This window comes from Lynx rufus, unplaced genomic scaffold (genome assembly GCF_022079265.1).
Source record: "Lynx rufus isolate CCGP_SWC_20201006 ecotype Redwood Valley unplaced genomic scaffold, mLynRuf1.p SCAF_2, whole genome shotgun sequence".
In the NCBI taxonomy this organism is placed as follows: domain Eukaryota; kingdom Metazoa; phylum Chordata; class Mammalia; order Carnivora; family Felidae; genus Lynx; species Lynx rufus.
The window spans coordinates 125,442,493-125,459,510 of NW_025814834.1; the positions used below are offsets into that span (position 1 = coordinate 125,442,493).

Genomic DNA, 17,018 nt, shown 5'->3' on the forward strand with positions numbered 1-17,018 from the left:
TCTACAAAACAAAGTTTTCATCGGTATGGATCATACGCTGAATAGAGAAAAGAAAGCAGAAACCAAAAGACTCCCCCCATCTATCCGTCACACACATTCCTTTTTAGAAAGCAGGCCACAGACGCTTTCCAAGAGCAATGCCACCATTCAGCAGATACTAATTCTAAACCCAAACCATCGCACTGCTGTGTAGACAAACAGTGTTATAGTTTAAACATCTGAAATAGGCGAATATTAAAGAAAGAAATAACTGGAGGAAATTATACGGGAAGACAACAAAATGTAAATTGAAGTTATTATCAAAGTAGTATGAGAATATCATTCCTTGATGTCTTTATAATGAGATAAACTCCCTAATCTGTATGTTAATTACTCTTAGGAAATTAAGCCAACGGTTTCAGGGACTTAATCGTATCTTCTATGCCTTTCCTAACTCCTGAGCTAACCAGGGCTGTGTGCAACCCCTTCTTACACATTGCCAGGTATGATACCAGCTGGGAGACTGTGGTAGAAACACTTGGGTGTGCTGAATAATGGATAATCGAACCAGAGAAACTGGGGTTGTTTCTAGAAAGACTGTGTTACCCATTCTGTCAAAGAGATGGTTTCTCCACACTCAAGCCAGTTAAATAGATTTTAGCAACATGAAAAGGATCAGGACTCCAAAGAGGCTTAGCAGCATGTAGATTGTTAGGAAAAAAAAAATCATGCATGTATCTTGCTAGACCAAATTCACAACTGTTACTTGAGAAAAGCTTAACACTTTGGTTCCAAGGACCCCAAATGTTTATTGCTAAGTTAGCAAATGTAGGCAATCTCCTAGGACTTTACCCAGTATTTCCCAAGGTGAAGAAATGCCTGTAGGAGCTATCCCTAAAACATGACAGCTAAATGCTACAGACCTAGATTAATATTCTTTTCTTACAGATGCATGATTTAATAGCAGCAGTAAGATCAAATACATTAGCTATAGCAAACAAAAGAGCTTTGTGTAGCAGCAAATAATATTTGGCTATCTTGCGGTTATGAACCCTTAATCAGATATGTGGTTTGCAAATATTTTCTCGTATCCTGCAGGTTGCTTTTTCACTCGTTGATTGCTTCCCTTTGCTGCATAGTTTTTAAGTTTGATGAAGTCCCATTCGTCTACTTCTGCTTTTGTTGTCTGCAGTTTTTGTGTCATATCCAAGAGGTCCTTGCCAAAGTCAATGCCATGAAACCTTGCCCCTGTGTCTTCTAGGAGTTTTATAGCTTCAGGTCTTATATTTAGGTCTTTAATGTATTTTAATAATATTCAACCATAAAGGCATTTCTTTTATAAATTCTCTCCCCTCTCTGTAATCTACTACTTTATCCCCATTTGCAGGATAAAGTACTGTCAGATTCAAGGTCTCATACGCTGCTTCTAAAGATACTCTAGCCTCTTCTAATGACTCTACAACTTACTTGGGGATTTATTTCTAAAATCATAATGAAAGTCCAAAGTTTAAATTACCCTTGAAAAACCCCTTAAATTATCCACAGAGAAGAATATACCTGATTTTTTCTATTCTGCATAATCCTTGTCATTAACGTTTATGTAAGTGCATAATGTAAGTAATAATGTACCATATATGGTAAAAACAATACAATACACACAAAATCTACATGTTTTAAATACTAAAATCTGCTTGGTAAAGCAAGATGCTCATTCTATGGGAAGGATGTGGAATTTGGGACCAAATGAAGAAACAGATTCAAGTCTCCCACTCCTAATTCATTTTTAAGTACATGTTCCTTGACTGCAGTATCCAGCCCCCAATATTTTAACTGTTACTTAACTGTTATACTCTATAACTTCACTGCATTCATATTCTACCTCTGGGCAAATTATTTTAAAGATGAGAATGACAGCTGCGTCAGAACATAAAAATGCTTCACAATGAAACTTCCAAAAAATCATTTATTCATACTGATGATATAAAAATCATTTATTATATTATTCTCTGGTCTAAACCATATAAAATTTTAGGTTGATCAAATACATGTGGTTCTATATCTCTATAAATATATTTTATATTAATAGTGCTTTCTCATAAATTAGGTTTTATCAATTTATATTGTACCAATTAGTCTGAGGATCAGTGATGGTTCCCTCCTATATTATTCAACTACACTGCTTGAATGCATCTAGAACTGAAAATATTAAGCTCAGATAATAAATATGTCCTCCCTCCAGATGATGGTAATTCTTGAAATGCTCATTAAGTTAAGTTAGCCAATCTACCAAAAGTTTAAAAAAACAGCCAGGCAAAATACTCTTCATTCCTACATTTTTCATTATTCGTGACAAACCTGTTTTTAATCCTCTTGTTTTTAAAAAACTAGAAGTCAAATACACTATTCCTTTATCCAAGTCAAATAAAAATGAAATATCATCCAGGGAAATCATCAGATTTAGGATCAACTGTTACTTGTATGAAAAAATATATATATTTTTAATGTTTATTTATTTTTGAGAGAGATAGAGCAGGAGTTGGGAGGGGCAGACAGAGAAGGAGACACAGAATCTGAAGCAGGCTCCAGGCTCCGAGCTGTCAGCACAGAGCCCAATAGGGGGCCTGAACTCACAAACCGGGAGATCATGATCTGAGCTGAAGTCAGATGCTCAACTGGCTGAACCACCCAGGCACCCCAATCTTTTTAAAGAAATATAAAAGAAATGGAAGCCTTGTGAAATGAGAATTTAAAAATGTTAAGACAAGCCTCACAGTGACGGGCGTGTTAGAAGAGATACAGACATTTGCTTACTCAATGAAGTAGATCATCCCCGTGTCGGTGTAGGCCATTTCCCAGTTTTTGGGCAGTGGTTCCAGGTTCTCATCTCTCATCATATAATTTCTGAAGTCCATGGAGCTATTTGTTTGGTTATAACTCGGGACAGTCTTCATCCAATCAGAGGACTCAGAATGCCTCTCTCTGTTTTCTGCCATTCAAAACAGAACAGTGTGCAAAGTAGGTAAAGTTACATTCTCTTCAGATAGCTCTCTGCACTTCTAACAAAATGCCAAACATTCACTGCAAATTTCCTTGTATAATATGTCCACGTTCGGCTGTAAAATTTTTGAAGTGACAAACATACTAAATTTTTTTCATTTGCTAAGTGACATTAACCCAGGATAGCATCTCTGATGTCGTCTGGGAAAGAAGCAAAAAATAACACTGGAATCAATTCAGTACATAGTGAATACATATCTGTCACAGTACTACCAGCGACAGCAGCTGCAGTGGCTCTTATGCTGTCCTTTTATAATTCCAGGCTCTAGTTTAACTCATAATCTTCACAGCAACCCTGTTTATTATTTACTAATTCTAATAATTTATCAATATAATATTAATTATATTTATTATACTATTTATCCCTCCTATTCTGTTTTACAGATTATAGATGAGGACACAGTGAGGTTTCAGTCAAGGTCAAGCAGCTAATGATAGCAAAGTTGGGTTTCACAGCAATAGCACTGCTAGGAATTTACCCAAGGGATACAGGAGTGCTGATGCATAGGGGCACTTGAACCCCAATGTTTATAGCAGCACTCTCAACAATAGCCAAATTATGGAAAGAGCCTAAATGTCCATCAACTGATGAATGGGGAAGAAATTGTGGTTTATATACACAATGAAGTACTATGTGGTAATGAGAAAGAATGAAATATGGCCTTTTGTAGCAACGTGGATGGAACTGGAGAGTGTTATGCTAAGTGAAATAAGCCATACAGAGAAAGACAGATACCATGTGTTTTCACTCTTAGGTGGATCCTGAGAAACTTAACAGAAACCCATGGGGGAGGGGAAGGAAAAAAAAAAAAAAGAGGTTAGAGTGGGAGAGAGCCAAAGCATATGAGACTAAAAAAAAAAAAAAAAAAAGCATAAGAGACTGTTAAAAACTGAGAACAAACTGAGGGTTGATGGGGGGTGGGAGGGAGGGGAGGCTGGGTGATGGGTATTGAGGAGGGCACCTTTTGGGATGAGCACTGGGTGTTGCATGGAAACCAATTTGACAATAAATTTCATATATTGAAAAAAAAAAGAAAAGTATTTGACAAACTGCAAAAACAAAAACAAAACCAAAGTTGGGTTTCAAATCTAAGTGGTTCACGCTCTTAACAGCTATACCAATCTGTCTCATACACATTTAACACAGGTCTTTAAAATAATACTAGTTTTTTTTAATTACACTCAACAGACTTCCTATTGCTAAATGTAATTCTGTTGGTAATATTAAAGTCCTTTTAGAGTCCCAGAGTCCATAACGTAAGTAAGAATAAAATTTGGTTACTGTCTAGGGAATTCACAATTCATGCACTTAAACCTCATTTTTAGACTTATGAGATAACAACTCCAAACTGTAGGCAATGCCTTGGAATCAAGAATCTTAGAAGAGCCTTTAGGTATCATTACATATAGTACTTCTACTCCAACTGTCCTTTATCCAAACGAGTTCTATAATCCATTAATACTACCTACTACCTTTCACTGTCCCTCGTCGCATCTTCATTGCCCTACTCATGTAACTGAAATTCCATGATGAAGCATGATAATCGCTCCCTTGCAAACAAACACTACTGATTCCTTTGCCTCAACCTTACTTCATCATACATGCCCAGCTGAACAATAATAACTCTGCTTAAATCTTTTCCCCTGCTCTACAGCAGCACACGTAGCTGAATACAGGCAACACTAACTAGTTCACTTTTGATTTATGACCACTAAGCTCAAAAGGGCATTTAATGATGTATGATAATCACAGGAAATTTTAGTCCATTCACTCTGCCACTCTCCCAGATAACCATTTCATACCTTCCTTCTCCTTAAATCTACCATTACTTCTCCCTTATCCCTAATCTCATTTGGATGACTTTGTTTCCTGCACACAGCGAAATCCAATGATCAATTCTCAGTGACCATCTTATGTGAGCTATCAATGGCATCTGAGAGTTTATCATTCTCTTTCCCTGGCTTCCAGGACACTCTACCCTCCTGGTGTGCTTTCTATCTCACTGGCTTTTCTCAGTCTCCCCGAGCTCCATGTATTAGAGGCCTTCTCAGGGTTCAGTCTTTGGACCTTTTCTCTTCTCTTTCTATACTTACTCTCTTGTGGATCTCATTCAGTGTCATTACTCTGCAATGACAGCTCTACACGCCGTATGCTGATGATGCCCACATATGCATCTTCAGACCAGCCATAGACCTTTAAATCCAAGCTCAAACATGACATTTCCATCTGGATGTCTAGTGAGCATCTCAAGCTCAAATACCCCAGTATGAGCCCCTAACACCCTTTACCAACCCAAACTGACTCCTCTTTAAATCTACCTCATCTCAATAAATGCAACTCCATTCTTCCAGATATTCAATCTAAAACCCATGAAATGATCTTTGTTCTCTTGGGCCTCATATCCAGTCTGTCAGCAAATGTTACTCATTTGTGAGTGGCTCAGGCCACTTCCTACCTGTCACGCTTTAATCAGGTCCAAACCAATATTTCTCACTTAAATTACAACCTCTTAACTAGCATCGCTGTTCATGCCCATGCCCTCCGACTGCCTGTTTTCTTTAATTTAATTTAATTCTATTTTATTTCATTTCTTTAGAGGGTGAGAGCAGGGGAGGGGCAGAGGGAGTGGGAGAGAGTGAATCCCAAGAAGGCTCCCTGCTCAGTGTGGAGTCTGACGCAGGGCTCGCTCTCACAACCGTGAGATCATGACCTGGGCCAAAATCAAAAGTCAGACACTTAAGCAACTGAGCCACCCAGACGCATCATCCTACTGCCTATTTTCAATGCAAAGCAAGAATCAGTTTATTAAAATCTGTTTTATCCAGTTATGCTTCTACTCAAATCCCTAAGTGGTTTCTCATCTCAAAATAAAAAGCAAATTCGTTTTTTAAAAAAGCCAAATTCTTCCAACGACCTATAAGATCGTATGTAATACACGTTTCCACATCCCCCAATCATTATCTGACTGACTTCACTGCTTATTATTTTATTCCCTTCCATCACTCTCATCCAACACATATAATGCACTGTCCACACTGTATCCAACTATATTGGTCTTCTTGCCTTTGTTGGAATATTCCAGGTATACTCCACCTCAGGGCATTTGTATTAAGAATTCCCTCTGGCTGGGATGTTTTTCTCCCAGATATTTTGAGCTTACACCCCCACTTCTTTCAAAGTCCTCTTCTCAGTGAGATCTTTTCTGCCGCTCTATTTAAAACCACAAACTTTGGTCACCACTATCTTTTATCCTTTTCCCCCTCTGCTGTTTCTCTTTAGCACTCTCTAATATATGTTATTCATCTATGTTGGATAATTCTGTCTCTTCCCACTAGAAGGCAAAGTTCATAAAGACAGGGGCTTTTGTCTGTTTTGTTCAGTATTTTATTTCTAGCTGTTAGAAAAATGCCTAGCACTTAGCCTAGCAGGTGCTCAATAAATATTTGTTGAATGCATAGTTTTAATAAAACACAGGATTCATTCTCCAGGCAAAAAAAAAAAAAAAAGTGACAGAAATTAAAACTCACTCAATGTGGAAATCAATCTGAAAGAGAGTTACATTCCTGGGATAGAAGTATTTTGCAGAAAGGCAAAAGCAAATATATGATCTCTAATACTTTTCTGATTATGGTTCAAAGTGACTGTGGAAAGGAGTTTGCTTAATAGCCAATGACTTGAAAATACTGTTCATATAGTAAACACCTTAGAAAAAAAATGTTAGCATTATTACATAACATATGTCATCCTACATGGGTATATCAACATTCTTACATTAATTCTTCAGCAATATATAAAATAATATACAACATTGTTGGGGGGGGGGCGCCTAGATGGCTCAGTCGGTTGAACGTCTGACTCCTGATTTCAGATCAAGTCAGGATCTCACGCGGTTCACAAGATCGAGCCCCATGTCGCGCTCTGCATTGACACTGCAGCGCCTGCTTGGGATTCTCTCCCTCTCTCTATGCCCCTTCCCCATTTGTGCTAAGTAAATAAATAAACTTTAAAATAAGTTAAACAAAATAATGTACATATTGGTATATACACAAATAAATCTTTACCTAGTCTCTCCCTACTTACCTCCCCTCAAATTGTCAATTTTTTAAGGCAGGAGTTCTAGTTTCCAATCGCAACACACAAATGCACATTTCTGCAACTTTCAGTAAGTGAACAACTACGGTTAGTATTAATTCAGAAAAGACCAAGGCTTTTTCGTCATGACTTTTATTGTTTTTTCATTAAAATATTCTGAATATTTTCTCTTACAAAGAAGTGTATAATCCAGGGGAAGTGTCCTATGGTATCCACATGCAAGTGATAGTATACAAACTGCCTCCCACTCTTGGATATACTCCCTTTATTTACTATTGAAAAAAAAATTTTTTTTAATGTTTGTTTATTTTTGAAGGAGAGAAAGAGCGTGAGCGGGGAGGGTCGGAGAGAGGGAGACACAGAATCCAAAGCAGGCTCCAGACTGAGCTGTCAGCACAGAGCCTGCTGCGGGGCTCGAACCCACAGACCATGAGATCATAACCTGAGCCGAAGTCAGACACTTAATTGACTGAGCCACCCAAGCGCTCCAAACATTACCATCAAAAAGTTAGTAACATCTGGTTTAACAACTGGCTTCCATGACAAGCATAAAACGATGAAGGTTACAGACAGGCTTCTCTCTAGAGGAACTGCAGTGGTCACCAAAAGGCTCTTCATTAGAAGTAAAAACAGGGGGCGCCTGGGTGGCTCAGTCAGTTAAGTGTTCGACTTCGGCTCAGGTCACGATCTCACGATTTGTGAGTTCGAGCCCCTCATCGGGCTCTGTGCTGACAGCTCAGAGCCCGGAGCCTGCTTCAGATTCTGTCTCCTTCTCTCTCCACCCCTCTGTGTCTCCTTCTCTCTCCGCCCCTCCCCAACTTGTGCTCTCTCTGTGTCTCTCAAAAAATAAATAAACGTAAAGGAGTAAAAACAGAACATTTCTCCCCCTCAAATTAAGAACACAGAAGTTCCTATATTGGGACAGGTTCATGGTCTCTAATCCCAGTCTCAAACATTTAAAAATGTTAACAGACTTAATTTTGTGGGAGAGCAATGCTCCCCTTAGAGTATGATGAGTTCCCTTAACATCCGCTAAAGAATTAGACATGAATTCACCTAAACCTTTTTAGACCTGTTTTCAGTCTCTACACCCAAATATACTGGGGTCATTAATGTCAAACATATTATGTGGCATAACTACGTGAGATGTTAGGACAATAAAACAGAACTCACACTCTGGAGGACACAAATGAATATATTAAGACAGTCAATACAATATATGCAGCAAATTTTAGTAGATGATGAGTAAAAACATCAGAGGCTTTGGGAAAATAATATGGTAATGGGTTCTGCAAATTTAGGGATGTGATCAAACTCATTCATTTACTGGGTATCAATAAAATACTTTTTTTAGTTCCTACTTTGTGCCAGGCACGGTTCATGGTGCAAGGGATACAACAATGATGCATGCAAAACTTCCAGCCCTTATGAAGCTCATATTCTAGTGTTTTGAATAAAAATATTATAATAAATAGCACTAAAATTAGTTCTGCTGTAATTCTGTGGCTTCCCACTTCTACTCTGAATTAGCAGGGTAAGAATCTCCTAAGCAACCACATTAGTTAGGGGTGCTCAAAAGATTCTCCACCACTAAATATCTGTTGGTTTTGCATTTAATGAAAAATAAGAGAGTCAGGTTTGGAAATTTTCTTTGGGTGATTAAGAATTTAAATTCAACATATTGCTAACAAATCTTTCAGGTAATTTTTACTGGCATGTTTCTGACCCCCTGCATTTTTAGTTGAAGGCTGAGTCTTAAAACTACATTTTGTTCTTATCCTATAAAGTAGGACTCACGCCAACAGGATTCCCATATCTTGGAGCCTCAACTATTTCGAGTCGCAGGGTAATGGCATATCATGTTATTAGTAATGACAGCTTATTATTGACTTATCCAAACTTCCACAACTCACTTCAGCCTATTAGATGGCTGCCAGATGGTTCCATACACAACCTTTTAGAAAAAAATTAGAATTGCATCACCTGCTCTACACAGACTTTCCAATAGATTTTACTACTTCTAATTCAGTGTCACATTAAAGTCAATACGGAAGATCAGTTAGAAGTGACTCATCTATTTACAAACCCGCATTTCCGCTGCCGTTAATAGCTTCCTTGTCCTCATCTTCTTCCTCTTCAGGAAGAGAGCTGTCCATTCTCTCCATCTTGCTGACAGATGTGGTTCGCTTTCTTTGGGATTCTGTGTCAAACTCATTATCAAAGAGGACCTGATCAACTGGATCTGGCTGGAAAGGGCTGGGTTCTGCTGGAGGTTTGGGAGTTCCATAGAAGTTTCCTGAAATGGACAAAGTAATAGCAGCTGAAAGAACTGATGTTGAATTGAGAGTCAGAACAATATGACCCAGCGTATGTCTCTGCCCTGATATCTCATACTGAGGCTTCTAATTGATCACCGTTGGCCAAAAGGAAGCCAAAACACTTCTTCTTAGGAGTGGAGGAGGGAGAAAGAACAGAAAGAACTAATTTTTCAAGAGCCCTTTACCATGTATTTTCTAACATTATCTAACTTAAAGAAAAAAAATTTAATGTTATTTTTGAGACAGTGAGAGAGAGAGAGAGAGAGAGAGAGAGCACGAGCAAAGGAGGGGCAGAGGAAGAGGGAGACATAGAATCTGAAACAGGCGCCAGGCTCTGAGCTGTCAGCACAGAACCTGACATGAGACCCGAACTCACGAACCACGAGATCTTGACCTGAGCCCAAGTCAGACACTTAACCGACTGAGCCACCCAGGCACCCCTAACATTATCTAACTTTTTAATACTGTTTGTACTAAGGATAGGAAGTTGACTTCATGTACATAGTTTATTTATTCCTACAGGGCTGGCTTTGCATGGGATCTAAATTAGGGCCTCGTTTGTGAATTTAAATGCATCAATGCTCTTGTGTAAGACTAATTGGCATAAGAAGTGGGAGTAAAGGAAGAGAAAACTAACTCAAATAATTTTGTTCTGATGTGCAACATAATGAACTATTTTGGTAAAACGAGGAAATATGTGGGTAAAGGATAAAGCTGAGAACTAACCAGTGTGTGTTGAAATGTAGGCTGTTTATGTAAAAGTAATTTTTAGGTTCTTTGAGCATTCTAATTATATTATTTTATTTGACAATTTATTGAACAGAGACATTATTAGCATAATTCAATATTGGCTTACTCTCAGGAAAGAAAGAAATACTTTAATATTCTAAGTCTTGAGGATCAGGAATTTTTGCAGTAAAAATAAATGTTCCAGAGTAGAATGAAAACAATTGAGTATCTTAATTTGTCATGCAATTCCCAGTAGGCGGGCAAATACAATGGAAAACCACTCAAAAGGTCTAACTACATGAATAGTTTGTGGCTCCTGCTAGTTTTGACCTTTTGTCAGCCACCATGCCAATGCTCTAGGAAGATAAATATGGTTAGGGAATAAAATACTCACTATATATATTTTAAAAATCACATCTTCTAATCAAATTCCTGGGCTCTTAAGCAGGCAATTATTATTTTTCTTTTAGTTTTTTAAGAACGTTTATTTATTATTGAGAGACAGAGAGAGACAAAGCATGAGCATGGGAGGGGCAGAGAGAGGGGGAGACACAGAACTCAAAGCAGGCTCCAGGCTCTGAGCTGTCAGCACAGAACCCGATGCAGGGCTCGAGCCCACAAACCATGAGATCATGACCTGAGTGGAAGTTGGACACTTAACCAACTGAGCCAGCCAGGCGTTCTTTAAGCAGGCAATTATGACACTCATCACATAAAGTAAATGAATGGGGTATATAATGAATTACTTTTCCCAGATGAAAAAAGCATAGGTTGTTCACCATAAAACCAAGGCAAATCTACAAATAAGTTCACCTTCAGTAGTGTGTGCCTTGAGGAGAAAGCATTAAGATAAATTCTTTGGAAATCTGACTTAGAGTGGTAATTGTCATTAAAATATTTAAGACAAAACAATGAAATCAAACCAAAACACTTATCAACTACCTCTTATCTCTCCCACTCAATAACTCCCTTGCTTCCAAATCCATGTTTGAAATGGTGTTATTCCTATCATGTAGATGGATGCAAAGATTCATATTAAAAGGCTCAGAGGAGGTCTCTGCGAACTTTCTGGGCCACGAGTAATAAAGCAAAGACTCAACGAAGAGGCCAGCTCACGCTTCTCTGGGGCAGAGGGCACAGAAACATCCCAAAGAGAAGTCTGGTGGAGGAGAAGGAGGATGCCCCAGGATTTCAATTTCTCCTGCACTGTGTCCCTCAATCACGCTGCCCAGGAATTTGGACATGCCGTGGCAAAAATCAAAAGTCCACTTCTCTAAGGACGGTAGTTATAGTAAAAATGCTAGACACACATGTTACTGTGTAGACTTAGTAATTACTACCCCACCCAAGGAAGTTTAACTGTCTTCCTGGGTGAAATCAGACAAATTTGCGATATTGAGATTGCTACCCATGATCATGAAGATTTTAGGACTTCATAATAAATTCTGGCAGTTGCCTTATTTAAACATGACTATTGGACTTAGATTAAAAAAGAAAACTAGCGTTGCTCATAAGGAAATTAGATCTATTTTTCTTGAGTGGTTGGTAAATAGCAAGATTTCAGATACAGCAAGGCGTAAAAATGACACAGTTTGTGAATCCTACTATAGTTATTATCAGAGAAAGGTTTTCAGCTTTTTGAAGCTGTTTTGGAAGGTTTCCGCCCCCCGTCTTTTTTTTTTTTTCTGAAGGTTTTTTAAAATTTTTCAAATGGAATTATCAACTATTAAATATTTTAAATACACACAAAAACACAGACAAGTGTATTAGAAGCATCCTTATTTACTTAACTTTCCTTTCAGGTCTCCCTTTTATCCCTCTTTAAGGACTTGCATATATGGTCACATATTCAATTAAAGCCCTAACTTCCTGTCTCAGTCCTTCCCGTGCTCTCCTTGAGCTGTCCTGAAGTTGGTATGTGTTATTCCCCTGCACACTATGTACAACTAGGATGCATGTACATGCACACATAATATATAGATACCAATGTTTCTGTAAAAGCTTCATAAAGGTTTTTATCACATTTCATATCTTTTTAAAAATAAATGGTATACTGTATGTATTCTTTTGCATCTTTCTTTTTATACAATTATATTTCTAGGACTTATTCCTGTTCATACATGTAGATTCAAGTCTATTTAACTGCTGTATAATAGTCCATTTTCATGAAAAATTAAAGCACATCTCATTAACTCCCCTACTCAAACAGAGTTGTTTCCATTCTCTCACTGTTTCAAATTAATGCTGTAAAGACCATTCCGGCATGTGACTACATACGCACAGAGGTAAGGATTTCTCTAGTGTAGGCATCTAAAGAGGGAACTGCTGGGTTCAGAGTTAAGTGCATCTTCTTGGGTCTGAGCCCCACAATAGGCTCTGCACTATCAGCAGGGAGCCTGCTTGGGATTCTCTCTCCTTCTGCCCCTCTTCCATTCTCTAAAACTAAATAAACATTAAAAAAAAATTAGGGGCTCCTGGGTGGCTCAGTCAGTTAAGCGTCCGACTTCAGCTCAGGTCATGATCTCGCGGTCCATGAGTTCAAGTCCTGCGTCGGGCTCTGTGCTGACCGCTCAGAGCCTGGAGCCTGTTTCAGATTCTGTATCTCCCTCTCCCTCTGACCCTCCCCCGTTCATACTCTGTCTCTCTCTGTCTCAAAAATAAATAAACGTTAAAAAAAACTAATAAAAAAAAATTAAGGATTTCTGTTTAATGAAGCAACACAGGACAAGCTTATCAGGTGCCAGAATGGGAGAAAACCTCTATAACCAATAAGGAATTAATTTCTAAATAAATATCTAAATATCTAAGAAATGTCTGCAAACGGAGATCTCACTTGAAAAAAACAAACGAAAAGGCAATTACTAATAGGCATATGAAGAGACGCTCAAACTCTCTGACTACCAGAGAAACTTGAATTTAAAGGAGATAGCACTTCCACAACCATCAGACTGGCAAAATTCTGAAGCCGGATGGTGAGGAAGTGGAGTCCTTACTGATGCTGCTGCAGGAACCGACCGGCGATGCAGGGGCAGAGCTACCTCAACCCCTTTACCAGAGCGAGTACAGACAGCCCTTAAAACCCCACAGTTCTGCCCCTGGGTACGTATGCCACAGACACACTCACACAGGTCTAGGAGAAAAGGGTGTCACAGCTTTATCCGTGGTGGCGGGGGAGATTGGAAGCAATCTGGAAGTCAATCACTGGGAGAGGGGTTAAGTAAAATGCTGTGGGTTCACAACCTGGAGTACTGTGCGGTGGTGAAGACAGCAATGAATTACATGTAAATACAGTATAGCAACATGGGTGAACCCAGAAAACATAGAAACAACTGAAAACCGTTAAAAACTGAATGAGATCTAGAATAATAAAGAGTAAATGCATGCAAATAATAAATGTATGCACACGAGGTGCACAATACACATTTTGCAAGAATGCATACAAACAAAAGCATACATATTAAACACATCAGTCTGGTTGCTACTAAGAGGGAGGTGAATGAGAACAGGCTATTTGCATAAAAATATAAAACGGCAGTGGTCACTTCCTCTCAGAAGCCTTCACAGGCCACCTTATCTTTGATATTCTTACTATTTTCTTTAAATCTCTTGTTTTCTGGGGCGCTTGGGTGGCTCAGTCGGTTAAGCGGCCGACTTCAGCTCAGGTCATGATCTCGCGGTCCGTGAGTTCGAGCCCCATGTCAGGCTCTGTGCTGACAGCTCAGAGCCTGGAGCCTGTTTCAGATTCTGTGTCTCTCTCTCTCTGACCCTCCCCTGTTCATGCTCTGTCTCTCCCTGTCTCAAAAATAAATAAAACGTGGGGCGCCTGGGTGGCGCAGTCGGTTAAGCGTCCGACTTCAGCCAGGTCACGATCTCACGGTCCGTGAGTTTGAGCCCCGCATCAGGCTCTGGGCTGATGGCTCAGAGCCTGGAGCCTGTTTCCGATTCTGTGTCTCCCTCTCTCTGCCCCTCCCCCGTTCATGCTCTGTCTCTCTCTGTCCCAAAAATAAATAAACGTTGAAAAAAAAAAAATTAAAAAAATAAATAAATAAATAAATAAAACGTTAAAAAAAATTAAAAAAAAATAAATCTCTTGTTTTTGTTTCCTTCATAACATCTCCTTCTGATGTTTGATTTTGTTTGTTTTACTAACTTCGTATTTAGATATGGGATTTATTAAGGTAGTATCATTTCAATATTGTTCACTACAGTATCACTATTCCCTCTTACACTGCTTGGCATATAGTGGGTACTTAATAAATGGGTTGCTGAGGGGTGCCTGGGTGGCTCAAGTCAGTTAAGCCTCCGACTCTTGATTTCAGTTCAAGTCACGATCTCATCGTTCATGAGATCGAGCCCTGCACTGGGTTCTGCGCTGACAGCGTGGAACCTGCTTGGGATTCTGTCTCTCTCTGCCTCCTCTGCTAGTGCGCTCTCAAAATAATCAAACAAACTTAAAATTTAAAAAAAAAATGGGTTGCTGAATGAATGAACGAATGAATGAATGAGTTGTGGGAGCTAAGCTCAGAACCCGTAGCTGCGGCAAACTGAGCAGGCAAAAGCAAATCACAGAAGACTCTGAAGAGGATTCACAAGCAGAGCTGTGCCGGAGGAAGGCTAGCACGACAGCTATGGGCAGGTGGGGAGCACGGAGGGAAGAAGGTGAACAAATGACATGAACCATAGTAGCCCAGACGCAAGCCAGTCCAAGGCCCACAAGGAAGTGTGAGAGTGAAAAGAAAGGCACTGGAAAAGCTGCTACAGACAAAGAAATGGCTAGATTTGGTAGCAGACACGTGGGAATAGGAGAGAGAGGAGGAAGCAAATGACGACTCCACTGTTTTGAGCCCAGGGTGCAGCTAAAGAGAGAAATTACGAATTACTCTTTTGGATACACACGAATGCATGTTTGGATACACTGAATTCAAGGTCAGTGTTTATTGAACACCATTTCTAGACACTAGGGATACTTCTGAATAAGAAAGACATGATGCTGCCTTCATCAAGCTTGTGAAAAAGGCAACCATGACAGCGTGATGAAGCAATGATGAGGGAGTACGGGAAACCATGGAGCGGACAAGCTTGCCAGGGGAGAGCGGAGGTTAAAGGGGAACAAAGGACGGAACGTGGCCTCATTTAAAAACTGAAACTGATCTTAAGTCTCTGCTTCCTAGAATCAAGTGGGTAGAGAAGAGATAAGAAAAGAAAATCAATTATTCTATTTTTGTTCTTTCCCCCCCAATCTATATTCTCTCTTCTCCAAGAGAGCCAAGCTGTAGACTTTTTAAAGTGCACAGTATTTGGATTCCCAACCACAAACAGAGAGCAATCAACAAACACATGTTGAGTTCACACGATGAATATGAATTTCTATGAAATATGCAAACTGGCCAGTTTGAATGATTTCAGTACACTCTTCACAATCAGCTTCATAATATGATGGAATGCTTCTGCTTATTATTTAATCCCATTTTAGTTAGCAAATGACAAAGAGCCTAACCAAAAGAAAAATTTCCCAAAGACCAACAGAAAATTTTTTTACAAAAATGGTATTTTACTGATCAAATTCCCTTTGAAATAATTCTAGTCAGTTTTCTAATAATTCAGATAGTTTTCTTGATTGCTGCCATTGTCAGTATTTGGGGACATACCATCATACGTTCCACTTTCTAATAATGCGCCACTCTCTTCCAGTGCTTTGAACTGTTCAACAGAAATGAAATTATAGTCCACCCCTGGTACTTCCCCATCCCTGGGGGCCCTTGTAGTGCCTAAGGAAAAAAACAAGAAAAAAAAATAGGTTGTAAACTGCTTTTAAACTTACAAAATATTGAGAATAGAAAATACAGTCTATAGAGAACACATGGGAGAAACACACTACTGAATATATGGTACCTTCTACAATGACGATCAGAAAATTTTAGATTTAACATTTTTTGGTGAGAGTAGGAAAATAATGTAGAATGACTAAATACACTTTAACAAAATCTACAGATAGCTATGAAATTTGAACCACAAAGACTAAAAAAAGTTTTAGTGTCAAAGGAAGCTTAACTTTCTAAGACACAATTCTTTTTTTTTTTTTTTTTAAGTTTATTTATTTTCGGAGAGAGAGAAAGCGTGCGCGCAAGTGAGCTCAGGGGAAGGGCAGAGAGAGAGAGGGAGAAAGAGAATCCCAAGCAGGCTCCGTGCTCTTAGCACAGAGTCCAAAGGAGGGCTTGATCTCACAAACTGTGAGATCATGACTGAGCCTAAACCAAGAGTTGGATGCTTAACCAACTGAGCCACACAGGCGCCCCCAACAGTTAATTCTTTTACTTCAATTATCACTACTTAACATCTGAAGGAAAGATAAATCTATCAATGACAGATTCATATTTCATATTTTGAGGGACATGGTATTCTTTTTTGTTTTTAATTGAAGTAAAGTTGACATACAGTATCAGTCTCAGGTTTATACAGACTTCATTTTTATCAAGCTACATTTGTTTCTTCCCTGGAATAAATGTAAGCTAACCTTCTACTTCCTAGCGTCATGAAGGACAATAAAAAGAGAGACACAATTTTTAAAGGTTCTTTTAATAAACTCTAGTTTAAAAACTTGGACAAATATTAATTATGAAATTATTTTAGATTAATGAATAAAAGGCTTAAGGCTTAAGATAGGTATTCACATATTACACCTTAGCCATTATTAAGTCATTTCAAACACTTCAGAAATACACTGTTTAATGAAATATACTATGGCAATACAATACTAAATTTCTGTCTATTAAAGAATTCATGCTGAAGCAAAATATTTCAGATCAAAAGTATAAATTCAAGTTATGGAAGCACTGCTACCT

At 38.7% G+C, this 17,018-nt stretch overlaps 1 protein-coding gene across 1 annotated transcript in view; it reads right to left on the minus strand.

The window, feature by feature from the left end:
- The window catches only part of MAGI3 (membrane associated guanylate kinase, WW and PDZ domain containing 3), a 100,543-nt gene that overhangs the window by 68,976 nt on the left and 14,549 nt on the right, over positions 1–17,018 (minus strand). The window contains exons 3-5 of the mRNA XM_047082297.1: positions 15,825–15,944; positions 9,216–9,425; positions 2,791–2,965 (exon numbers count right to left, since the gene is read on the minus strand). Of these exons, the coding sequence (XP_046938253.1) occupies positions 2,791–2,965; positions 9,216–9,425; positions 15,825–15,944 (505 nt within the window). The remainder of the gene's footprint in view (positions 1–2,790; positions 2,966–9,215; positions 9,426–15,824; positions 15,945–17,018) is intronic.